Source organism: Stegostoma tigrinum, chromosome 3 (assembly GCF_030684315.1).
Source record: "Stegostoma tigrinum isolate sSteTig4 chromosome 3, sSteTig4.hap1, whole genome shotgun sequence".
NCBI classification, from domain to species: Eukaryota; Metazoa; Chordata; class Chondrichthyes; order Orectolobiformes; family Stegostomatidae; genus Stegostoma; species Stegostoma tigrinum.
Genome location: NC_081356.1, coordinates 48,981,220 through 49,008,599, shown reverse-complemented (window position 1 = coordinate 49,008,599; position 27,380 = coordinate 48,981,220). Strand labels below are relative to the sequence as shown.

General features: G+C 44.5%; 1 protein-coding gene across 1 annotated transcript in view; it reads left to right on the top strand.

Annotated features, from left to right (window-relative positions):
* frem1a (Fras1 related extracellular matrix 1a) overlaps positions 1–27,380 on the top strand; it is a 395,391-nt gene that overhangs the window by 171,523 nt on the left and 196,488 nt on the right. The window contains exons 8-9 of the mRNA XM_059645008.1: positions 16,842–17,186; positions 26,637–26,779. Of these exons, the coding sequence (XP_059500991.1) occupies positions 16,842–17,186; positions 26,637–26,779 (488 nt within the window). The remainder of the gene's footprint in view (positions 1–16,841; positions 17,187–26,636; positions 26,780–27,380) is intronic.

Below are 27,380 nucleotides of genomic sequence, written 5' to 3'. Positions count from 1 at the left end.
CAGGAGTCTGGGAGAAAGTGCGAGTGCAGCCTGGGAAGGTAAGCTTTTCGATTATAAAAGTCTTTCCTCGCATGACTGAGGCCTTTCAGTTGTTTCAGTGGCAGGAGTCTGGGAGAAAGCATGAGGGCAGCCTGGGAAGGTAAGCTTCCACGCAATAAATTAGTGAGTTAACTAATACTCGACATTCTATACGCATAGTGTCTCCCACCCTTCCACCTCCTCTAACCTAATAATAATGACTAAGTGTGGTGAGCATGTAAGCTATTTGCGTTTTTTTTCCCTCATCTCTCTTTGTTATCTTATGGGGTGGTCACCTAGATGCCAAATCCTTGGGGAGCTGGTCGGAAGGCAAAGTCGGAGCCTGTTTGAGTGTATAATGGAGTAAACTTATTGGTGCAGAAAACACTGCAAAACTTACAAAAAAAACTAAATAATTTTAAATAATTAACTAAATAGAGATGGCAGGCCTGGTGATGTGTTGTAGCTATATGATGTGGGAACTAGTTGATCCCTTCAAGAATAGCAGTGATCACATCTGCTGCAAGTGTTGTCTGCTTGAGGAGCTCCGGCTCAAAATTGATGAGCTGGAATCCAAACTCAAACCACTGCGGCACATCCGGGAGGGGGAGAAATACCTGGATGCTGTGTTCCAGGAGGCAGTCACACCTGGTAGATTAACTAATGTTAATTCGATCGGCGGGCAGGGACAGCAGTGTGTGACTGCGAGTGAGGTAGGTAGAGGGGCCCTTTCAAGAGCGGGGAGCAAAAAGATAGATAGTAGTTGTAGGGGATTCCATTATCAGGGGGATAGACAGTATCCTTTGTGAGCAGGATAGAGAATCCCTCATGGTGTGTTGCCTGCCCAGTGTCAGGGTGTGAGACATCTCTGACCGGCTTGAGAGGATACCAGAGAGGGAGAGGGAGGATCCAGTTGTTGTGGTCCATGTAGGTACCAACAACGTAGGCAGGACTAGGAAAAAAGACCTGTTTCAGGATTATGGAAAGCTAGGAACAAAATTTAAAAAAACAAGTCTTCAATGGCCATAATCTCTGGATTGCTGCCCAAGCCACGTGTAAATTGGTATAGGGAGGCAAGGATCAGGGAAGTAAACACATGACTAAAAGAGTGGTGTGGGAAAGAGGGTTTCCTTTTCATGGAGCGCTGGCATCAGTTCTGAGATGGGATAGACTCCAACTGAACAGGGCTGGGTCCAGTGTTCTGGCAAAAAGGGTAAATAGGGTGGTAAATAGGACTTTAAACGAGTAAGTATGGGGGAAGGGAGAAGTGAGTGTAGCGGGAGAATAACAATCAATGTAAGGCAAAGCAGCAGGTCAGCAGGTGATGAGGAAGCTTCAACTCCATTGAATATGAGGAAAGAACTTAAAGGGAAGGAGAACTTGAGCTATTAGCAATGGAGGTAATAGAACCCAAAAAGAAGGTGCAAAAACTGGCATAAGGGCACTTTGTCCGAAAAGTCAGAGCATTCAGAACAAAATGGATGAGTTGACAGTGCAAGTCATGGCAAATGGATATGATTTAGTGGCCATTACAGAGACATGGTTGCAGGATGGTCATGACTGGGAGTTAAACATCCAGGGATATCAAACTGTTCAGAAGGACAGACAGGAAGGTAAGGGAGAGAGAGGGAATGGGAACTGCAGATGCTGGAGAATTCCAAGATAATAAAATGTGAGGCTGGATGAACACAGCAGGCCAAGCAGCATCTCAGGAGCACAAAAGCTGACGTTTCGGGCCTAGACCCTTCATCAGAGAGGGGGGGATGGGGAGAGGGAACTGGAATAAATAGGGAGAGAGGGGGAGGCGGACCGAAGATGGAGAGTAAAGAAGATAGGTGGAGAGAGTATAGGTGGGGAGGTAGGGAGGGGATAGGTCAGTCCAGGGAAGACGGACAGGTCAAGGAGGTGGGATGAGGTTAGTAGGTAGATGGGGGTGCGGCTTGGGGTGGGAGGAAGGGATGGGTGAGAGGAAGAACCGGTTAGGGAGGCAGAGACAGGTTGGACTGGTTTTGGGATGCAGTGAGTGGGGGGGAAGAGCTGGGCTGGTTGTGTGGTGCAGTGGGGGGGGGGGACGAACTGGGCTGGTTTAGGGATGCAGTAGGGGAAGGGGAGATTTTGAAACTGGTGAAGTCCACATTGATACCATTAGGCTGCAGGGTTCCCAGGCGGAATATGAGTTGCTGTTCCTGCAACCTTCGGGTGGCATCATTGTGGCAGTGCAGGAGGCCCAATCATGGGCCAGTCCAGGGAAGACGGACAGGTCAAGGAGGTGGGATGAGGTTAGTAGGTAGATGGGGGTGCGGCTTGGGGTGGGAGGAAGGGATGGGTGAGAGGAAGAACCGGTTAGGGAGGCAGAGACAGGTTGGACTGGTTTTGGGATGCAGTGGGTGGGGGGGAAGAGCTGGGCTGGTTGTGTGGTGCAGTTGGGGGCCAATCATGGGCCTCCTGCACTGCCACAATGATGCCACCCGAAAGTTGCAGGAACAGCAACTCATATTCCGCCTGGGAACCCTGCAGCCTAATGGTATCAATGTGGACTTCACCAGTTTCAAAATCTCCCCTTCCCCTACTGCATCCCTAAACCAGCCCAGTTCGCCCTCTCCCCCCACTGCACCACACAACCAGCCCAGCTCTTCCCCCCCCACCCACTGCATCCCAAAACCAGTCCAACCTGTCTCTGCCTCCCTAACCGGTTCTTCCTCTCACCCATCCCTTCCTCCCACCCCAAGCCGCACCCCCATCTACCTACTAACCTCATCCCACCTCCTTGACCTGTCCGTCTTCCCTGGACTGACCTATCCCCTCCCTACCTCCCCACCTATACTCTCTCCACCTATCTTCTTTACTCTCCATCTTCGGTCCGCCTCCCCCTCTCTCCCTATTTATTCCAGTTCCCTCTCCCCATCCCTCCCTCTCTGATGAAGGGTCTAGGCCCGAAACGTCAGCTTTTGTGCTCCTGAGATGCTGCTTGGCCTGCTGTGTTCATCCAGCCTCACATTTTATTATCTAGGAAGGTAAGGGAAATGGTTTTGCTCTGATTTTTAAGGATGATATCAGGGCGGTAGTGAGAGATGATATAGGTTCTGCTGAACAAAATGTTGAATTCACTTGGGTGGAAATTATGAATAGTAGGAAGAAGAAGTCACTGATAAGTGTGGTCTATAGGCCACCAAATGATGACATCGTGGTAGGGTGGGCAATAAATATAGAAATAGCTAATGCATTTAAAAATGGTACAGCAATTATCATGGGGGATTTTAATCTACACAGCAATTGGTCAAACCAGGTTGGTCATGGCAGCCTTGAGGATGGGTTCATAGAATGAATCCATGATAATTTCCTTGAATAATATGTAATGGAACGTATGAGGGAGCAAGCTATCCTAGATCTAGTCCTGTGTAATGAGACAGGAATTAATGATCTCACAGTTAGGGATCCTCTTAGAAGGAGCGATCACAGAATGCTCAAATTTAAAATAAAGATGAAGCGTGAGAAGGTTAAATCCAGCACCTATGTCCTGTGCTTAAACAAAATAGTCTATAATGGGTTGAGGGAAGCGTTAGCTAAGGTAGAATGGGAGGAAAAGCTTTATGGTGGGTCAATTGAGGAGCAGTGGAGGACATTCAAAATGATTTTTCACAGTGCTCAGCGGAAGTATATTCCAGTGATAAGGAAGAACTGTAGGAAAAGAGAGAGCCAGCCATGGATGTCTGAGGAATTAATGCAAAGTATCAGACTGAAAAAAAACACAGAAAAGCAAAGAGTAGTGGGAAACTAGGAGACTGGGAAATCTTTGAAGGCCAACAGAAAGCAACAAAAAAAAAAGAAAAGTAAGGTAGATTAAGAGAGTAAACTAGCTCAGAATATAAAAGCAGGCAGCAAAAGTTTCTATAAATCATAAAAGAATGGCAAAGGTAAACATTGGTCCTTGAGAGGATGAGAAAGCCAATTTACTAACTGAGAATGAGGAAGTAGCCGAGACATTAAACAGTTATTTCAATGTCGGTCTTCACAGTGGAAGACACATATAACATGCCGAAAACAAATGGAAAGAAGGTTATAGCAGGGGAGGACCGAGAAACTATCATTATCACTAAGGAGGCGGTGCTGGGCAAGCTAATGGGGCCAAAGGTAGACATGTCTCCTGGCCCTGATGAATTGCATCCCAGGGTACTAAAAGAAATGATGGAGGAAGTAGCAAATGCACTACTAATTACTTACCAAAATTTACTGGACTCTGGGTGGTTCCCGCAGGTTGGAAAACAGCCAATGTGACACCCCTGTTTGAAAAAGTAAGTAGACAAAAAGCAGGTAACTATAGAAGGGTCTAGGCCCGAAATGTCAACTTTCCTGCTCCTAAGATGCTGCTTGGCCTGCTGTGTTCACCCAGCTCGACACCTTGTTATCTCGGATTCTGCAGCATCTGCAGTTCCTATTATCTCTCACTATAGGCCAGTTAGTTTAACTTCGGTAGTGGGGAAAATGCTTGAATCTATCATTAAGGAAGAAATAGCAAGATAACTGGATATAAATTTCCCCATTGGAAACACCCAGCATGGGTTCATGAAGGGTGTGCCTCAGGGATCAGTTTTGGGACCGCAATTATTTACAATTTACAGAGATGATTTGGAGTTGGGGACCAAGTGTGGTGTGTCAAAATTTGCAGATGACGCTTCATTTTCGGGAGGAGAGCGAGAGGGAGACAGAGAGCACCAGGAGGCTGCCGGGAAGGTAAGGTTTTTCCCACTTTAAAAAGCTTACCTTGAGCGGGAGTGGTCTTCATTTTCGGGAGGACAGTTAAGAGAGAGACAGAGAGCACCAGGAGGCTGCCGGGAAGGTAAGGTTTTTTCCCCACTTTAAAAAGCTTACCTCGAGAGGGAGCTGTCTTCATTTATTTGAGCAGCGTGCTGTGGATGCAGTAATGATGTTGGGACTGTACTACAGGCCTCCCAACAGCGAGCGTGAAATAGAGGTACAATTGCGTAAATAAATAATGGAAAGGTGTGGGAGAAACAGGGTGGTGGTGATGGGAGATTTTAACTTTCCCAACATTGACTGGGATTCACTCAGTGTTAGGGGTCAAGATGGAGCAGAATTTGTAAGGTGTGTCCAGGAGGGTTTTCTACAGTAGTACGTATGTAGTCCAACTCGGGAAGGGACCATACTGGACCTGGTGTTGGGGAATGAACCCGGCCAGGTGGTTGAAATTACACTAAGGGACTACTTTGGAAATAGCGACCACAATTCCGTAAGTTTTACAATACTCATGGACAAGGATGGGAGTGGTCCTAAAGGAAGAGTTATAAACTGGGGCAAGTTTGTTTCGGCTAGCAGGTGAAACTCGGACTAGAGGGCATCACCTCAAAATAAAGGGAATCAGATGTAGGACTGAGGTCAGGAGGAACTTGTTCACCCAAAGAGTTGTGAATCTGTGAAATTCCCTGCCCAGTGAAGCAGTTCAAGTTACCTCATTGAATGTTGTTCAAGCAAGGCGAGATAAATTTTTGAATAGTAAAGGAATTAAGGGTTATGCTGAGTGGGTGGGTAAGTGGAGCTGAGTCTCAAAAAGAGCAGCCATGACATTATTAAATGGCAGGGCAGTCTCGAGGGGCTGGATGGCCTACTCCTGCTCCTAGTTCTTATGTTCTTAACTATACAAAGAACAAAGAAAATTGCAGTACAGGAACAGGCCCTTTGGCTCTCCAAACCTGCACTGATCCAGATCCTCTATCTAAACTTGTCACCTATTTTCCAAGGATCTATATCCCTATGCTCCTTGCCTATTCATGTATCTGTCTACATACATATTAAATGATGTTATCATGCCCGCCTCTGCCACCTCCGCTGGCAACGTGTTCCAGGCACCCACCACCCACAGTGTAAAGAACTTTTCACGCATATCTCCCTTCAACTTTTCGCCCTCTCGCCTTGAAATTGTGACCCTTAGTAGGGGAGTCCCCCACTCTAGGGAAAAAGCTTCTTGCTATTCACCCTGTTGATAGCTCCCATGATTTTGCAGACGTCATTCAGGTCCCCCCTCAACCTTCGTCTTTCTATTGTAAATAATCCTAATCTACTCAACTTCTCTTCATAGCTCGTGTCCTCCATACCAGGCAACATCCCGGTGAACTTCCTCTGCACCCTGTCCAAAGCATCCACATCCTTTTGGTAATGTGATGACCAGAAATGCACGCAGTATTCCAAATGTGGTCGAACCAAAGTCCTGTACAACTGCAACATGACCTGCCAACTCTTGTACTCTAAACTCTGTCCAATGAATGAAAGCATGCCATATGCCTTCTTGACCACTCTATCGACCTGCACTGCCACCTTCAGAGTATGATGGACCTGAACACCCAGGTGTCTCTGTGCATCAATTTTCGCCAGGGCTTTTCCATTTACCGTGTAGTTTGCTGTTGAATTGGATCTTCCAAAATACATCACCTCACATTTGCCTGGATTGAACTCCATCTGCCATTTCTCCACCTATCTCTCCAATCTATCTATATTCTGCTGCATTCTCCGATATTCCCCTTCACTATCTGCTATTCCACCAATCTTAGTGTCATCTGCAAACTTGGTAATCAGACCATCTATACCTTCCTCCAAATCATTTATGCATATCACAAACAACAGTGGTACGAACACACATCCCTGTGGAACACCACTGGTCACAGTTCTCCATTTTGAGATACTCCCTTCCACTACAACTCTCTGTCTCCTGTTGCCCAGCCAGTTCTCTATCCATCTGGTTAGTACTCCCTGGATCCCATGCGACTTCACTTTCTCCATCAGCCTCCCATGGGGAACCTTATCAAATGCCTTATTGAAGTCCATGTATATGACATCTATAGCCCTTCCCTCATCTACCAACTTTGTTACTTCATCAAAGAATTCTATCAAGTTGTTAAGACATGACCTTCCCTGCACAAAACCATGTTGCCTATCACTGATAAGCCCATTTTCTTCCAAATGTAAATAAATTCTATCCCTCAGTATCTTCTCCAGCAGCTTCCCCACCACTGACGTTAGGCTCATCGGTCTGTAATTACCTGGATTATCCTTGCTACCCTTCTTAAACAAGGGGCCAACATTAGCAATTCTCCAGTCTTCCAGGACATCACCCGTGCTCAAGGATGCTGCAAAGATATCTGTCAAGCCCCCGGCTATTTCCTATCTTACTTCCCTCAAAACCTGGGATAAATCCCATCTGGACCTGGGGACTTATCCACCCTAATGCCTTTTAGAATACCCAACATGGCCTCCCTCCTTATGCCGACTTGACCTAGAGTAATCAAACATCTATCCCTCACCTCAAAATCTGTCATGTCCCTCTCCGCAGTGAATTCCAATGCAAAGTACTCATTAAGATTCTAACTCATTTTCTCTGATTCCTCTCATAACTTCCCTCCATTGTCCTTGAGTGGGCCAATCTTTTCTCTCGTTATCCTCTTGCTCCTTATGTACAAATAAAAAGCACAAGGTACAAGTAAGACCACATGTGGAGTACGGTGAGCAGTTTTGGTCGCTGTATTTGGGGAAAGATGTTATTTCATTAGAAGTGGTTCAGAGAATATTCAGTCAGGTGATCCCAGAATGAGATAAGAGATTGCCTTCTGAGTAAACAGGTTGGAACAATATTTATTGAAATTTAGAAGAATGAGGTGATTTTGTTACAACAAAGACGAGTTTTAGGGTACACCTCAGGGCAAATGTTGAGACGATGTTTCCCCTCATGGGAAAGTCTAGGACCAGAGTGCATTTTCTTTGAATTAAGACATGCCAATTTGAGAAGTGAGATGAAGAGGATTTTCTTCTCTTACTGGGTTTGGGAGTCTTTGGTATGCATCACACAGAGATAGGAGAGCAGAGTCTCGGTATATTTATGACTGAAATGGTTAGATTCTTGATTAGTTGGGGAGTCAAGAGTTATGGGAAAGGGCAGGAAATTGGATGTGAGAAATGACAGATCAGCCATGATCCTCCTGAATGGTGGGGTGGCGGCGAGGAGTCAAACAACCTACTCCTGTTCTTATTTCTTACAATCATATATGGGTCTTCCAGGGACTGACAAGAGCCTTTGAGATATTAGTGGCCTGTTTCAGTTGTGACAGAGTTTTTATGCATGCAAGTAAGATGAAGAAGCTTCTCTCCTTTCCATGTTGCTAGAGCTGGCGAAGTTGCTAGCTTGCATCATTCCTCCAGGAAGAGACTCGGTTTTGTACAGAACAACAGAGACTTGCCTAGCAATGAATATGAATTTGGCAAGGTAGAAATGCTGTGTCCAATTGATGCAAGGGTGAAGCTATCAGTTGCTACTGACCAAATTTTCCAAGAGCAATTTGATGTCTCTGCCCTCATTGATGTCTCTGCTTCGCAGGAATTGAGCTAACCCTTTTTGGCTGCATTGAGCTCGCCCTGTCTGTCCTCAATCACACTTTTCATAACATGGGGTTTCTGATTATTCATGAGCTGATCAGTCCTCCAGTGCAGGTAAGTGGAGGACTTGGGGCCGAATGTACTAAGGAATGTCCAGATATCCTTGGAAAGCAGATATGTTACATAGACTGCAGATAGAGCACTGGAGACTTTGAGCTCCCTCCATGTGCTCAAGCCTATAGAAGATCCTAGAACTGTTCAAGTGGCAGGGAATCAGGTTATCATTTTACCTGCCCGCACCATCACTTTTCACAAAAGTTCATGTCACCATGATCAATATCAGCCCTTAAAAACATCACATGTAGCAGAATTGCCACTTGGTGTACCTAAATCTGCCACTGCCGTGAACAGCGGTTAACTTGCGGAGTCCTGTTTAACCTTGTTTCAAAGATGGACATTGACGCAGAGTTGGAGGAAACCAAGAGGAGGCAGCTTGTTTCCACTCTCACCAAGTACAGGACAACTGTAGTAAAGGTGATGATGATGCTGGGCATTGTGACGTGGTGAGCCATAGGACTGTTACTAACAATGACCATCCAATAAAAGATTAGTCACTGCACGATCGAAACCCATTACTCGGAGGAGATCCAGGAATTAACTACAGTGGTTTTTGGCATGAAGAGTCATCTAAGAGATGCCAAGTACACATGCTTCCTCCATTTTTTCCCATGAAGAAGGAAGATGGAAAGCTAAGAATCTGTGCCAATAACGGACACTCATCGTACACATTTATGATGTTTCTTCCCTGTCTAAAATTGAGGAGGCAGTGCCAGTTCTCAATTTAGCTTAAGAGCCGTGAGGTTATGCTGCAGCTCTATAAAACTCTGTTTAAACCACACTTGGGATATTGTGTTCAGTTCTGGTCACCTTATTGTAGGAAAGATAAGGAAGCTTTAGAGAAGGTACAGAGGATGCTGCCTGGACTGGAGGGTAGGTCTTATGAGGAAAGGTTGATTTAGCCTACAGTTATGACCAGCAACTCATTGCTGATCAAGACATTGAAAAGACGGAATTCTAAATAGCTACCTGGAGAACTCGACATATACAGAAGAATGTAACTTGGGCTCTGTGATGCCCTGTCACCTTTTTCAAATGAGGAGCTGGAATGTGGTATGGACAGGCTAGAAATTTGGAGGAAGCAGGATCAATTGAGGCATTTAGGGGAGATAAAATGGTATCCAGGGATACAGGAAATGGCAGGAAATTGGCACGAGGTAAAAGGCATGTAGGCATGGTGGGCTGAATAGCATCCTGCGCAATAACAATTCTGTGACCCACATGGTAATTTCACTGCACACAGCTTATTTTGTTCTTGTTTATTCTCAATTTCCTTTCCTAATTGTGATGACCGAGTACCACTGGAGTAAATAATCCCTGCTTCATGTTGTTGGACTGAAATATGTTTAAACATCGTATCACACAAGATCTGAGAATGGTCTTTTCCAGTGTATTGACCATTCAGCCCATTAGTATCAATGCTGTATCTTTATAAGGACAACTTGGCTTGTGCCATTTTTCCAGATTTTCCCCAAAGAGCTGAAAATCTTTTCAGTTCAATTGCTTATCCCAATGCTTTGGAAAACTGTGTTTCTGTCCTCCCCACCATGCTTTCCAACAATCAGTGCTAGATCCTTACAACTCTCCATTTGGAGAAGAAGCTTTCCTTCATTGTGCTATTGATTCTTTGGATTTACAACCATTCTGCTGTTACGTTTCACCTCCTCTACTCAGTCTAGGCCCTTCATAATTTTGAACAACTCTATCAAATCTCCTCCACTTCTCCTCACAGTGAAAAATAACCCCAGTTTTCCAATCAATCCACCTAACTGAAGTTCCTCACCCTTGGAGCCATTCTCAAAAATCTTTGCTGAACTCTCATTAAAGTTTTCATATCCTTCCTAAAAGCGATGGTTCCAAAGTTGAATACAATATTCTACTAAAGGGCAAATCAGTGTACTTCTCAAAGGTAATTGTAACAGCTTGCTTTTATATCCTGCATCTCTGTTTATGGAGGCTAGGATTCCAAACCTTTTCCAGTTATTTTTGCAGCCTGCCACACACAAAGATGTATTCATAGAACATAGAACAGTACAGCACAGCACAGTACAGGTCCTTTGGCCCACAATGTTGTGCCGACCTATTACCCTACTAAGATCAATCTACCTTGCATATCCTACATTTTACTATCCTCCATGTGCCAAACCAAGAGTCACTTGAAAGCCTCTAAAGTATCTGACTCCACTATCACTGCTGGCAGCGCACTCCACAGGTCCAAATCTCTCCGTGTGAAGAATCTACCTCTGACATTCCCCCCATACCTACCACCAATCACCTTAAAATTATAGCATAATAGTCATTTCCGCCCTGGGAAAAGGTTTCTGACTATCCACTCTATCTATGCCTTTCATCATCTTGTACACCTCTATCAAGTCACTTCTCATCCTTCTTCGCTCCAATGAAAAAAGTCCTAGCTTCCTCAACCTTTCCTCATAAGACCTGCCCTCCAGTCCAGGCAGCATCCTCTGCACCCTCTCTAAAGCTTCCCTATCTTTCCTACAATAAGGTGACCAGAACTGAACACAATATCCCAAGTGTGGTTTAAACAGAGTTTTATAGAGCTGCAGCATAACCTCACGGCTCTTAAGCTCAATTCCCTTGCCAATGAAGGCCAACACATCATATGCCTTCTTTACAACCCTATCAACTTTGGGTAGCAACTTTGAGGGATCTATGGATGTGGACCCCAGGATCTCTCTGTTCCTCCACACTGCCAAGAATTCTGCCATTAACCTATATACCCCAAAGGTGGTCTCATCATACTTTCAACCAATAAATGCCATACCACACATCTGCATGTTCAATTTCATCTGCCACATCTCCACCCAAGCTAGTAACTGATTTCCTCTTGATGTCTACTTGTTACATTCCTCACAGGTTAGGGTTGGGGAAAGGCGTGGTTGGCAGTAGTGGACTCCTATTGGCCACAGGAGGCCCAACAAGGTGGGTTCCCTCCTAAATTGGGGAAGCACACTCAGATTAGCAGAATGGTCTCCACATAACAGGGAGATCAATCGTACTGGTGAAATGCCATGGGCCACGGGAAGAGACCTATCATTGGCTACTTAAGAGCCACACATAGCCTCTGAGCAAAATGTTATAGCAGCAGAAGCTAATGGGCAAGCACCACACCATCCACTCAACCATTTCTTTATTAGCCTTTTCCACTTTGAACACAGCCTTTTCATGCCTTCTCATGTCTCAGCACTTCACCTACAGTTCCCAGAATCTAGTCTACTGCATTCGCTACTCACAAAGCAGTCTCCACTACATTGGTGAAATGAAGCACAGACTGGGTTATTGCTTCACAGAACATCTACGTACTGCTTGCAAAAAAGACCCTGAGCTACCTGTTGCCTGCCACTTCAACACGCCACCCTGTTCCCTGGCTAACATCTCTCTGGCTTGCTGCAGTGTTCCAGCAAAGCTCAGTGCAAGCTCATTTTCTGCTTGGGGGCCCTGCAGCTCTCCGGACTTAATTTCGAATTCAATAATTTTAGGACCTGAACTTTCCCATGTCCTAGCCCCTACCCTCACACACCAGGCCTTGCTATCACAGGGCCTGTCATTACATACCACCGGTTGTTAATCACTAACAGCCCCTATTAATAACTATTCACCCTCCCAACCAGATCTTTATCAACTCCTTTGTCTGTTCAACTATTCTTCTCTCTCGGTATGTGCTTTCAATAGACAATAGGTGCAGGAGTAGGCCATTTGGTCCGTCAAGCCAGCACCACCATTCATTATGATCATGGCTGATTGTCCACAATCAGTATCCTGTTCCTGCCTTATCCCCATAACCCTTGATTTCACTGTCTTTAAGAGCTCTATCCATCTCTTTCTTGAAAGTATCCAGAGAGTTGGCCTCCACTGCCGTCTGGGGCAGAGCATTCTACATATCCACCACTCTCTGGGTGAAGAAGTTTTTCCTCAACTCTGTTCTAAATGGCCTACCCCTGATTTTAAAACTGTGTCCTCTGGTTCTGGACTCGTCCATCAGCGGAAACATGCTTCCTGCCTCCAGAGTGTCCAATCCGTTAATAATCTTATACGTCTCAATCAGATCCCTTCTCATCCTTCTAAACTCAAGTGTATACAAGCCCAGTTGCTCCAATCTTTCAACATGATAGTCGGGCCATTCCAGGAATTGACCTTGTGAACCTACGCTGCACTCCCTCAATAGCAAGAATGTCCTTCCTCAAATTTGGAGACCAAAACTGCACACAATACTCCAGGTGCGGTCTCACCAGGGCCCTGTACAGTTGCAGAAGGACCTCTTTGCTCCTATACTCAATTTCCCTTGTTATGAAGGCCAGCATGCCATTAGCTTTCTTCACTTCCTGCTGTACCTGCATACTTGCTTTCATTGACTGTTGTACAAGAACACCTGGATCTCGTTGTACTTCCCCTTTACCTAACTTGACTTCATTGAGATAGTAATCTGCCTTCCTGTTCTTGCCACCAAAGTGGATAACCACACATCTGGCCACATTAAACTGCATCTGCCATGCATTCGTCCACTCACTTAGCCTGCCCAAGTCACCTTGTATTCTCCAAACATCCTCCTCACATTTCACACTGCCACCCAGCTTTGTGTCATCAGCAAATTTGCTAATATTACTTTTAATGCCTTCGTCTATATCATTAATGTATATTGTAAACAGCTGCGGTCCCAGCACAAACCTTGTGGTACCCCACTGGTCACCCCCGCCATTCCGAAAGGGACCCGTTTATCACTACTGTTTGCTTCCTGTCAGCCAGCCAATTTTCAATCCAAGTCAGTATTTTGCCCCCAATACCATGTGCCCTAATTTTGCTCACCAATCTCCTATGCAGGACTTTATCAAAGGCTTCCTGAAAGTCCAGGTACACTACGTCACATCCACTGGTTCTCCCTTGTCGATCTTCATAGATACATGCTCAAAAAATTCCAGAAGATTAGTAAAGCATGATTTCTCCATCGTAAATCCATGCTGACTCTGACCTATCCTGTTACTGCTCTCCAATTGAGTCGTAATTTCATCTTTTATAATTGACTCCAGCATCTTTCCCACCACTGATGTCAGGCTAACTGGTCTATAATTTCCTGTTTTCTCTCTCCCTCCTTTCTTGAAAAGTGGGACAACATTAGCCACCCTCCAATCCGCAGGAACTGATCCTGAATCTATAGAACATTGGAAAATGATTACCAATGCGTCCACGATTTCTAGTGCCATCTCCTTAAGTACTCTGGGATGCAGACCATCAGGTCCCGGGGACTTATCAGCCTTCAGACCTAACAGTCTATCCAACACCATTTCCTGCCTGATATAAATTCCCTTCAGTTCGTCCATTACCGTAGGTCCTTCAGCCACTATTGCATCTGGGAGATTGCTTGTGTCTTCCCTCGTGAAGACAGATCCAAAGTACATAGTCAACTCTTCTGCCATTTCCTTGTTCCCCATAATAAATTCAACCGTTTCTGATTTCAAGGGCCCAATTTTAGTCTTATCCATTTTTTTTTCTTTTTGAATACCTAAAAAAGCTTTTACTATCCTCCTTTATATTTTTGGCCAGTTTTCGTTCGTACTCATTTTTTCTCTGTGTATTGCCTTTGCAGTTATCCGCTGTTGCTCTTTAAAAGCTTCCCAGTCCTCTGGCTTCCCGCTCATCTTTGTTATGTTATACTTCTTCTCTTTTATCTGTATACAGTCCTTAACTTATCTCGTCGGCCACGGCCCCCCCCCCCCCCTCCCCGCCTCCCCTTAGGATCTTTCTTCCTCTTTGGAATGAACTGATCCTGCACCTTCTGCATTATATCCAGAAATACCTGCCATTGTTGTTCCACTGTCATCCCATTGAACCATTGAACTTTGGCCAGCTCCTCCCTCATAGCTCCATAGTTCCCTTTATTCACCTACAATACTGACACTTCTGATTCTCCCTTCTCCCTCTCAAACTGCAGATTAAAACTTACCATATTATGGTCACTATCTCCTAATGGCTCCTTTACTTTGAGGTCCCTGATCAAATCTGGTTTATTGCACAACACCAGATCCAGAATTGCCTCCTTCCTGGTAGGCTCCAGTACAAGCTGTTCTAAGAATCCATCTCAGAAGCATTCCACAAAATCCCTTTCTTGGGGTCCAGTACCGTCCTGATTCTCCCAGTCAACCTGCACGTTGAAATCTCCCATAACAACTGTAGTGATACCTTTGCAACAGGCCAATTTCAACTCTTGATTCAACTTGCACCCTATATCCTGACTACTGTTTGGGGGCCTGTAGATAACGCTCATTAGGGTCTTTCTTCCCTTAGAATTCCTCAGCTCTATCCAGACTAATTCTACATCTCCTGATTCTATGTCCCCCCTCGCAAGGGACTGAATATCATTCCTGACCAACAGGGCCACCCCACCCCCTCTGCGCATCAGTCTGTCCTTTCGATAGCACGTACAGCCTTGAATATTCATTTCCCAGGCCCTGTCCACTTGAAGCCACGCTTCAGTTATCCCCACAACATCGTACTTGCCAATTTCCAACTGAGCCTGAAGCTCATCCACCTTATTTCTTATGCTTCATGCATTCACATATAATGTTTTTAAAATGCTTCTTCCCTCACCCTTCCTATCAATCCCTATTTCACTTGGCCATACTGTATGATCCCTTCTTGAGTTTTCTGCTCCGTTGATTCTGTTGTCTTCGTTAACTTCTCTTATTCTCACTTTCCTTTAACTTCATTCTTAAATTTCCAGTTTGGCCCCTCCCTCCCCAACTACTTAGTTTAAACACACCTGTGTTGCAGTGGCAAACCTGCCTGCCAGAATGCTGGTCCCCCACCTATTAAGATGCAAGCCATCCCTCTTGTACAATTTATCCTTACCCCAAAACATACCCTAATGATCCAAGAATTTAAATCCTTGCTTCCGGCACCAGTCCCTCAGCCACACGTTCAAGTCCATTATCTCCCTGTTCCTGCCCTCTCCAGCCCGAGGAACTGGAAGCAAATCGGAGATAATCACCCTGGAAGTCCTGCTTTTCAGCCTTCTTCCAAGTTCTCTGCAGTCCCATTGTAGAATGCCCCTCCTTTTCTTCCCGCACCTCTGGATCTTCACCTTTGCCCTTGAGTATTCCCTGCACTCTATCAGTGACGTCCTGGATCCTGGCACCAGGAAGGCAACACACCATCCTCAAATCCTGCCTGTTGCCGCAGAAACCCCTTTCAGTCCCTTTCACTATGGAGTCCCCTATTACCACAGCTCTCCGTGATGTCTGACTCCTCGGGTCTGCCTCTACACCAATTTTTGACTCGCAGGCCTGTCTGCCTCTCGGACTGGCAGTGTTGTCTGTCTTGACAGTTTCCAAGAGAGTCAACCTGTTTACAATAGGTGCTTCCCCTGGGGTCTCTTGTACTTCATTTATGCGTTCCTTCCTCATCGACATCCCCCTTCTCTCTTCTGGTATCCTCGGTATAATTACCTCGCTGAAGGTCCTATCCAGAAAATTCTCATTCTCCCGGATGAGCCTGAGGTCATCTAGTTCTTTCTTCAGTGCTGCAACAACCTTCTTCAGAAGCTGAATGTGTGCACACTTTCCACAGTTATAGGAGCCAGAAGCATCATCAGTGACCCTGACCTCCCACATCATGCATGCAGCACACTGAATCAGCTTGGCAGTCATGTCTTCACCTCTTCAACAGTGGCGTAATCTCCTCACTGAGCCTCTTCGCCAAAAACTCCTGAGCCAAAGACTTGCACTTTACTCACCAGACACTTCCCTCAACCCTTGTTTTTTGCTGTGAGTTTGTGGATTCTTAATTAGGTTAGAGGAGGAGGGTGGGAGGGAGGCCCTACCATGTAGGACCTGGGGCAGAGAGCACACCCAGTTAAATAGTACTCACTTACCTTCCCAACAGCCTGTCTGCTCTGACCTCATGTCCGCCGGGCCCCGCCGCTCTCTACTGCAAAAGGGGCCACTGGCTTTGAGGTAAGTACTTAAATAGCACTCACTTACTTTCCTAACTGCCTATTGTTTACTCCCTACCTCAAGCTCCTCCCTATTTTCTGCGTATAAACTGACATTTTCCCAGCTACGATCAGTTCTGAGGAAGGGTCACTGGACCGAAACGTTAATTTTGATTTTTTTTCTTCACATGCTGCCAGACCTGCTGAGCTTTTCCAGCAACTTCTGTTTTTGTTCTTATGTCTGTTGCTGCAGAAACCTCTGCCTACTCCCCTAATTATGGAATCCCTGAGGGATAGTTTATGTCCTCTTATTAATGTCAAATGGTAATTCAGCAATCAATCCACTAATTAGTATCATTTCTGTCATTTCTGTCATTTGCAGGTGGGAAAGGTTTTATGTTTACTGTCGATGACATCAAATCCGGTGTTGTTCATTACCATCATGATGACAGTGATTCCACAAATGACTTCATCACTTTTAGAATTTTTGATGGTGATCATAGCACCCGGCACAAATTTCCCATTCACATCCTTCCAAAAGATGACAGCCCTCCATTCCTCATCAACAATGTCATCCTGGAACTCTATGAGGACCAGGAAATCCAGATTGAGAGGGTGATGCTTCAAGCTTCAGATATGGACTCAAACGACAATTACATTCTCTTCAAAATCATCAAACCACCTCAGGCTGGACAAATTCTGAAAAGAACAGCTCCTCAACCCTCAGGTATTTGTTTGAAATGGATGTTGGTGATGCAGAATCAAATGTATTGCAGTTTTATTTTGTTGTTGAAAATTAGTTCTTCTGCCAGACAACATATCTTTAGCTCCCATTCTAACAGAATAGCCCTGATATTTCTTGTTCTCTCATTAGTAGCTGTCACGCTATGTTCTTTCATTCGCCCATGTTACAACTGAATGGTTCTTATTAAAACAATGAACTGGATTTTTACTCAATTTGATATTTTTTCCCAACCAACAGTTAACAAAGAATGATTAAGACTGCAAAGTTAGCTGTTATGGAGAGCTTGGTGGTTATAATAAGAATGAGGACATAACTACTAAACTTGCATTTCTTTGGTTTGGTTGGATTAAACTTTTCTCTTGGAGGTGAGGAAATGTGGTGGAGATATGAAATGTCTCACAATGTTAGGTTTTTGTATCTCATTACAACTTTTCAATTTGGTAGTAAAGTACTTGTTTTTTTGGGCAGCTGTGTTCGATGGTGAATATGTGTGTTAATGGATGTAGTTGTGAACAGTGATGGGCTGGGGAGGTGGCGATAAGATCAGGGCTTGGGTGGTTTAGGGTAAATCGGGCCATCTGTTCTTTCCCATCCCCACAAACCGCCAACCCCAACCAAACCCCCATCCAATTCCCATTTCTATGTTGAGCTTGTTTTGTGTGTATGCAGGAAATGCAGAATTACAAGTTTAGGGTAGGGGTGGAGGGTCTAGGTAGGATGCTGTTCAGAGGGCTGTTACGGACTTGATGGGTGGAATAGCCTGCTTCCATATTGTAGGGTTTCTATGATTCCATGTGCAGTGTGGACTTTGTGCATGGCACAATGATGTACAGAAACCATATGTGCATGTTTCCAAGTGAGGAACATGTGAAGTTATTCCAGATTTCCAGTGTCAGCAAACACTGCTCACTTGGACAACAGCTTCATCACTCTCCAACAAGCTATGCAGGTAGGGTACAAATGTCCATTTTTCACTGGATATGTATTGCTTGTAACATTGAGGGGCACTGAGTGGTTTAACACCTGCTTGAAATCCTTTACCCACTGCCCCTTACTTCTGCCTCACAAGAGCTGTTTAACCTACTGACACTATCGGCACTTTAGAAAACCAGGCATACAAATACCTGCAAATCATCCAATTTGTTTGTCAGACTCCTAACAGTGAACTAAATTCCATTCAGCTTTGTCAAACTTCCTTGTATGTTAACTGGACTACAATGTCTATGCCTTCCCGACTCATTTGTTATGCCTTATAATATTAGTCATTCATTTCCCCCTGCTGAACATTGTCACTTCCCTGCCAAGGTGGTTTAAACCCTACCCAACAACACTAGCAAACTTCTGTGCAAGAATGCAGGTCTTATTCTGGTTCAGAGGAAACTATCCACCTTGTACAAGTCCTACTGCAGTCCTAATGTCCCAGAAGAAGAAAGCCTTCCCTCCTGCACTATTTCTGTAGCCACACATTCATCTGGACTAACTTGCTGTTCCTATACTCACTCACTTGTGGCACCGGAATCATAGAATCCCTACAGTGTGGAAACATGCCCTTCTGGCCCACACAAGTCCACACCAACCCACAGAGCATCCCAACAAGACCCATTCCCCAAACCCACCTAATCTACACATCCATGAACACCAAGGGCAATTTAGCATGGCCAATTTACCTAGCCTGCAAATCTTTGGATTGTGGGAGGAAGCTGGAGCACTCGGAGGAAACCCACGCAGGCACGGGGAGAATGTGCAAACTCCACACAGAGAGTCACCCAGGGCTAGATTCAAACCCAGGTTCTTGGCACTGAGAGATGGCAGTGCTAACCATTGATCCACCCTGCCAAAGATTATAAGCTTTTCAAGTCCTGTTCTTTAATCTACTTTGCTCCCTAAATTCTACTTTTAGAACCGTGGCACCGTGGCTCAGTGGTTAGCACTGCAGCCTCACAGCGCCAGGGACCCGGGTTCGATTCCACCCTTGAGTAACTATCTGTGCAGCGTTTGCACATTCTCCCCATGTCTGCATGGGTTTCTTCCGGGTGCTCCAGTTTCCTCCCACAGTCCAAAGATGTGCAGGCTAGGTGGATCAGCAATGCTAAATTGCCTGTAGTGTTCGGGGTGTGTGGGTTATGGGGGGATGGGTTTGGGTGGGATGCTCCAAGGGGCAGTGTGGACTTGTTGGGTCAAACACCTGTTTCCACACTGTAGGGAATCTAATCTAATCGTTCGTCTACATATCTCATGAGTACCAAAATGCACCACAGTCTCTGTCTATTTGCCCTCCCCCTTCAGAATGTGCCCTGCAGCCATTCAGTAAAAATTCAGTTTGTTTCCCTCCAGTTGAATCCCCTACCACTATAGCCCTGCTGTGCTTTTTCATCTTGCCATGTGCAGCAGACCTAACCATGGTGCCATGATGACTTCCTCTGCACAGTCATCTCCACCAACATCTCTCTCCAAAACAATATATCTTTTAGAAAGGCAGATGGCTGCAGGGGACTCCTATCTTCCTCTCCTCTGCCTGCTGGTCACCCATGTCCTTTCTGCCTGTCCAGTCTGCACCTATGGTGTGGCCACCTCACTGAATATACTATCCACAACTTGCTCAGCATCATGATGCTCCACAATGAATTCATCTGTAACTCCAGATTCAAAATGCAGTTCTATGCCATTAATAAATCCATGTAGATTCATAGCTTCATAGAGCTGTATGACATGCTAACATGCCCGTTATTCCAACTCGTCCATGCTGACCAAATATCCTAAATTAATCTAGTTCCATTTGCCAGCATTTGGCCCATTCCTATTCATGTATCTATCCAGATACCTTTTATTTGTTGTAATTGTACCAGTTCCCATCATTTCCTTTGGCAGTTCATTCCATACACATGCCACCCTGTGCATGAAGAAACAGTCCCATAGGTCCCTTTTAAACCTTCCACCCTCACCTTAAACCAATGTCCTCCAGCTTTGGATTCTAATAGTGTGGAGAAAAGACCTTGGCTATTTACCCTATCCATGCCCTTCATGATTTTATAAGTTTCTATAAGGTCACCCTCAAACTCAGACACTCCAGGGAAAATAGCCCCAGCCTTTTCAGTTTCTCCTCATGGCTCAAACCCTCGAATCCTGGCAGCTTCCTTGTAAATCTTTTCCGAGCTCTTTCAAGTTTCACAATATCCTTATTGTAGCAGGGACACCAGAAACGAATGTAGTATTCCAAAAGTTGCCTAACCAGTGTCGATGTTGATAGTTGGAGAGACTCCTTAGCCAAATGGTGTTTGGGAACTGTATGCAGATATCCCATCCCCATTTGAACAGATCCAGTTTTTGTCTACAATCTGTAATTCACACATAAAGGAAACTTGGACTCAGCACAGCCATTCAAACGGAACCCCATTAGTTCCTCATCCGAGAGTACATGTTTAACCCTGTTTAGCATTCTTAATTTAATCAGCTTCCATTACCTGATCTAGATCTCTAAAGGCCTTTTGGGGGAGAATAAAATCACCCTAGCTCCATGGCTACACCAGTATAGGAACAGCAGAGGAAGGGAGAAAGCAGTTCGTGATGCAAAGGACCTAGACTAGTTACACAAATGGAACAAATCCACCCCAGCTCCACGGTTTGCCAATCATTTTCTGTATACTCTATCTCTGCTGCACCTTGGAGAAAGCCCATTAGATTTAATCAAATCTCTTCTTAATCTTAAAACTAAGAACTGTGGCTGCTGAAAATCAAAAACACAAACAGAGAATTCTGGAAAACTCAACAGATCTTGCAGCATCAATGCAGAGAAAGCAGATTTACTGTTTCAGATCCAATGCCCGTTCTGCAGAACTCTTCAGAACAACATCTTTCACTCCTCTCACTTTCTTCAGATTGGCAATGTGGCCATGGGCCTGAGTTATGCCTGTCCTTTGTGGGGTACATGGAACATTTCTTGTTCCAATCTTATTCGGGCACCTACCTACAACTCTTTCTCCGGTATATTGATGACATTATCGGTACTGTTTCCCTCTTTTGTTCTGAATACTGTGAATTTCTACCCTATTCTCACCTTAACCTGGTCTATCTGATTCAGTGATAATGGGAACTGCAGATGCTGGAGAATCCAAGATAATAAAATGTGAGGCTGGATGAACACAGCAGGCCCAGCAGCATCTCAGGAGCACAAAAGCTGACGTTTTGGGCCTGACCCTTCATCCTGATTCTATCTCTGATTCATTTCCTTAACATCTGTGTTTACATTCCTAAGGATAGGCTGGCCACCACTATCGACTACAAATGCACTGACTCCCACAATTACCTGGCCTATACATCCTTACACCCTACTTGATGTAGCAACTCCATTCCATTCTCCCAACTTCCTCGGATCTCTTGTATCTGTTCTGATGATGTCAATCCTCTACAAATTCCTCCGAAATGACCTCTCTCTTCCTCGACCAACGATTCCCCTACGCTGCAAGATAGCCTCCTCAGCCCTGTCTGACTCTTCTACAGCACTTCTGCTCTCGCCCATTCTCTTCCATCCCACAACATTAATAGCACCCACATTCAACATACTGTTAGCCACCATTTCCACCACCTCCAGTGAGATACCACCACCAGACACACATTCCCCTCCCCTCCCTTGTCAGCCTTCCACAGGGACAGTTCCCTCCAAGGATGCTTTGCTCCACTCCTCCTCTACTCCCAATGCCTTCCCACACCAAAATGTCACTTTCCCTTGCAATCATGCAAAGTGTAATGCCTGCCCATTTGCTTTCTTCCTCCTCACAATCCAAAGCCCCAAATGCACCTTCCAGGTGAAGCAGCAATTTACCTGCGCTTTACTCAGTTTAGTCTACTGTATACACTGTTCACAATGTGATCACCTCTACTCTGCAGAAACAAACTGCATGCTGGGTGTCCTGTGTTCTTGTCTGTAAAAGTGACCCTGAGCTTGCTGTAGCCTACCACTTTGATGCACCATTATGTTTCCTGGCCAACGTCATTTGAGAGTTGGGTGACAAGGTAGCTCAGTGGTTAGCGCTGCTACTTCACAGTGCCAAGGGACCCAGGTTTGATTCCAGCATCGAGTGTCTGTGTGGTGTGTGCATGTTTTCCGCATGTCTGCGAGGATTTCTTCCAGGTGCTTCAATTTTGTGCCACGGTCCAAAGACATGCAGTTTAGGTGGATTGTCCATGCTATATTGCCCATGGTGTCCATGGATGTGCAAGCTAGGTGGGTTACAGTTGGGTTGGGTCTGGGAGGGACGTTCTTCAGAGGGTCAATGTGGACTTGATGGTCCAAATGGTCTGCTTCCATACTGTAGGGATTCTATTCCAAAAAGTGTCACTAGACATTCTATCCAGCTGCTGCCAGACCTGCTGAGTTTTTCTAGCAATTTCTGTTTTTGTTACTCCACTTGATCTTATTTGTTCCCTGAGAACAATCTTAAATTTTCCAACCACTCCTCATAACTGAAACTCTCTTTTCTTTCCCTCTGGTAACATCCTTGTGACGTTCTATTTTTTGAATCTCAGAATGTTTGTTTTCCTTATTCATTCAAAAGGTGTTATGATACTATCATGATTAAAGGTTATTGCCTGCCTGTAATTGGCGCTGAAGTGATGATGGTAAATCTTGTTATTGAATAACTGGAGTAGGATAAGGCACTCCCACAATGTCATTAGGAAGATGCTTTGCTCCAGTGATGATGCAAAATGTGGTGATATATTTTCAAGTCAGGAAAGCATGTGACATGGAGGGGAAGCTGGAAGACCATAAGCTGTAGGCATTTACACAAAATTTCTAAGCTGTAAAAGTCACATAGAGAAATAGTTTTAGATAAATCCAGATATCGCTTTGTAAAGGGGTAAAATATCCTTTTGGATTATTAAAAGTAAGCAAAAATGTGTGTAAAATTACTGAATCAAAGCATTGGAACAGTGGAGTTGTCAAGGTTTTTTCAAATCAGGCTCTTCAAATTGAATATGAACAGCCTGCTGTCACTCCCTGCAATTTTAGTTGTCAGTTTTTGGGGTAAACCTGAGGATTTTCATTGAATTGGTGCTACATAACTGACTTTACAATTTATAATCTCTATGAGGGTGTTTGTGTTGTGGGGGAGGAAATAAGGAATAGTTTACAGTTCAATTAACAGCTCCAATTAATGATCAAATTTTTGATGTGGGACTTGAATACAAATAGTTGTTTTAGTAAGTAACTACTTCAAACATTAAAATATAGCAAATTGGTTTTTATTAATATGAATTTTACTTACGGCATTAATAGTCTACACTTGCAACATTATTTTAGTTCATCTAGCATGGTTCTGAGGTCTGCCCATGGTGAGATACTGTGTGGATTGTCATGGATGAGTTTAAGAGAAAATGGTGCTCGATCAGGAATCATGGGTTGGAATGAATTGGCACTAAAGTGACATATGAGATTTAAACAGCCATGTGGATGAGCGATGGTGAGTCATTGGTCACAAGTTGAGACAGTCACTAAAAGAGCTATACAGTACCACAAGATGGACAGAGGAGCACAGTTTTGCATGCATAGGGCATTGGGAGAGGGAATCAGAAGGTGTGCATGGTAAAGCATGGAGAAATGTTTTATGAGGTTTATTTTTAACATGGGGATAAAGTCATGAGATGGATCTCTCCACTGAAGTACTCCACACACAGTCGATATGATATCTGGAAGTCAGGAACGTTTGCTCCATAGGGACAATCAGTACGGTGCTTCCCTTTCCATAACTTCATGATGTATTGTCAATAAAGATATCACTGTCACTTTTATTTTAAGGGGAGGCCTTTCCAAATAACCTTTCTTCCTGCCTCCTGTCTCGATGTTCATCACTAGCACTTCGGTTACAAAACCAATGGGACCAAATTTTGACAAGCACATATGCTTCCCGATGGAAAATCCATCGAGTCATACAGTGCAGAAAAGGCTGTTCATCCCATTGAGTCTGCACTGATAATAACTGATTTAGGGCAGCACTGTGGCTCAGTGGTTAGCACTGCAGCCTCACAGCACCAGTAACTATCTGTGCAGAGTTTGCAAATTCTCCTCATGTCTGCGTGGGTTTCCTCCGGGTGCTCCGGTTTCCTCCCACAGTCCAAAGATGTGCAGGTTAGGTGGATTGGCCATGCTAAATTGCCCGTAGTGTTCAGGGATGTGTGGGTTATAGGGGGGTGGGTTTGGGTGGGATGCTCCAAGGAGCGGTGTGGACTTGTTGGGCCAAAGGGCCTGTTTCCACACTGTAGGTAATCTAATAACTGCCACTAAAGGCTCAGTAATCCCATTTTCCTGCACCTGCCTCATGTCGTTGAATGTTATGATTTGTCAAGTGCTCATTCAAATATTTTTTAAAGATTGTAAGGTTTTCAGCCTCCACCAACTTCCAAGGCAGTGCATTTCAGATTCCCACAACCTGCTGAGTATTCAGGATTTTTTTCAAATTCCCTCACAGACTCCTGCACCTTACCCTAAAATTATGCACCCAGTGATTGATCCCTCAACCCAGAGAAACAGCAGTTTCCTGCTCAATCTGTCCATGTAATCTGAAACACCTTAATTAAGTCACCCCATCAGCCTTCTCTGCTCTAAAAAATACAATGCAAGCCCAACTACTATCTCCTTATAGCTCAATTGATCCATTCAGGCGACATCCTTGTGAATGTCCTCCGTACCCTCTCTACTGCTAACACATCCTTCATGTAGTGAAGTAACCAGACTGCACACAGTACTCCAACTGTGGTCTAATCAATGCTTAGGACAACTCCAACATGACCTCCTTGTTCTTATACTCAATGTCACAACTAATGAAATCATATGACTTCTTAGTTAACCTATTCACGCGCTGTGCCAACTTCACAGATCAATAAATAATTGCCCAAAGATCCCTCTATTCCTCTGATCTACCAATGTTCTGACATTTATTAATTACTGTCTCATCATGTTTCTTCTTCCAAAATGCATTACATCATCTTTGTCAGAGTTAAATACCATCAACAACTGGTCTGCCTACCTGACCAATCCATTTATATCTTCCACTAACCTATAACCATCTTAGAATCATAGAAGAATCATTGAATCGCTACAGTATGGAATTTGGCCCATCAAACCTAAACCACCGCTTTGAAGAGCATCCCACCTAGGCTTGCACTATCTCTGTAAGCCTGCATTTGCCAAGGCTAGTGTTACATATCCCTGGACACAATGGGCAACTTAGCATGGTCAATCCACCTAATCTACACATCTTTGGACTGTGGGAGGAAACCATGGCACCTGGAAAAAACCCACAGAGACTCAAGGAGAATGTGCAAACTCCACACAGTCCCCTGAGGCTGAAATCCAACCCGGGTTTTCTGGCAAGTTCCACAGAGACCCTTTCTGTATCTGCGTTTTCCTTTTCCAGAGTTAAGACGAAAGAGAAGTATTCATTTAACATAATTTCAATATTCACATACAATTGCCCCCTTTGTTCCTAATGGTCCCTTCTCTCTCCCTGGTTAACCTCTTCACTTTCATGTACTTACAAAATATCTTAGGATTCTCCCTGATCCTGTTTGCAAATCTTTTGTTATGTTTCCTTTTGCTTTTCATAGAATCCCTACAGTCTGGAAGCAGGTCCCAACAAGTCCACACTGACCTTCAGAGCAACCCACCCAGACCCACCTCCCGAGAACCTCCAGAATCTACACATCCCTGAATACTGTGGACAATTTAGCATGGTCAATCTACCGAGCCTGCACATCTTTGAACTATGGGAGGAAACCGGAGCACTCGGAGGAAACCCATGCAGCCACTGGCAGAATGTATCCGCACAGACAATTGCCTCAGGGTGGAATTGAAACTCAGTCCCTGGCACTGTGAGGCAGCAGTGCTAACCACTGAACCACCGTGTCACTTTAAATTCCCTCTTGCACATCCTAAATTCCTCTAGAGCCTCAGCTGAATTGCTCCCTTTGTACTTGCTAAAAGTCCTACTATTCTTCCTTAACCAATTCTGAATTGTCCTCAACATCCAACGCTGCTTGAACTTATTGCTTCTATCTTTCACTATAAAGGATACATGTTGGACCTGTACTCTTTCCAACTCCTTTTTTGAATGCCCCCCACTGGACACTGCTGTCCACATTCCGCAAGGAGCTGTTCCCAGTCAACTTTGGCAAGATCCTGCTTTACTTTAAGATGGATAACATGGATAATGTTCATGAAAGAGACCACTGTCTCATGCTAAATACAATGTCCAAACCTCATACCATAGCTGAAATCAGTGAACTCGGTGCAAACCATGAACTGAACCATTTTTGTAATCAATGTAAATTGCTAATTATGGATGATATAATGAGATCACACAGGGAGCTGTGGCATCGCAATTCATGGAATTTTAGTCACTATCTAATTGCATGTTTTGTAAACCTTGTTCTTGACAGGTTACCCCATCACTAAATTTCTGCAGAGTGATCTCTTTGATGCTCAGATCTATTACCGTCACTTGGGAGATGAAGTGTTTCAAGATTCCTTTGATTTTATCCTATCTGACAGCCACGAACCACCAAATCTCTCAGATCTTCAGGTATTTGGCTCAGTCAAACAGTTTGAATCTTTAGGGTAGGCATGTTATACACGTAGGCTGGAAAATAAACACAAAACATGGTTTTTTTCACTGCAACAGAGGGGATTTGAAGGAAACTTTCAAAATGATGAAAAATGTAAACACTGAAGGGATTGTGAATAATAGGATTGACCCATGGTGTGAGGACTGATTCATTGAAAGAGCCATTCAATTAGTTCTGCACTTCTCCTTACCCATAACCGTGCAGGTTTTCTCCCCTTCAAGTTACTTCAATTAATTCAATTTACTTTGAGAAGCTTAGAATCTGCTCTTGATATTCTTTGAAGCAGCGCGTGCCAGATAAGGACTCAAAAGAAATTTTAAAATTCTTTGCATCTCACTGGAATACTGTGGCAAGCACGGTGGCTCAGTGATTAGCACTGCTGCCTCACACCACCAGAGACCTGGGTTCGATTTCACCTTCTGACAACTGTCTGTGTGGAGTTTGCATGTTCTCCCTGTGTCAATGTGGGTTTCCTCCAGGTGCTCCAGTTTCCTCCCACGGTCCAAAAATGTGCAGGCTATGCAGATTGGCCATGCTAAATTGCCCATAGTGCCCCAC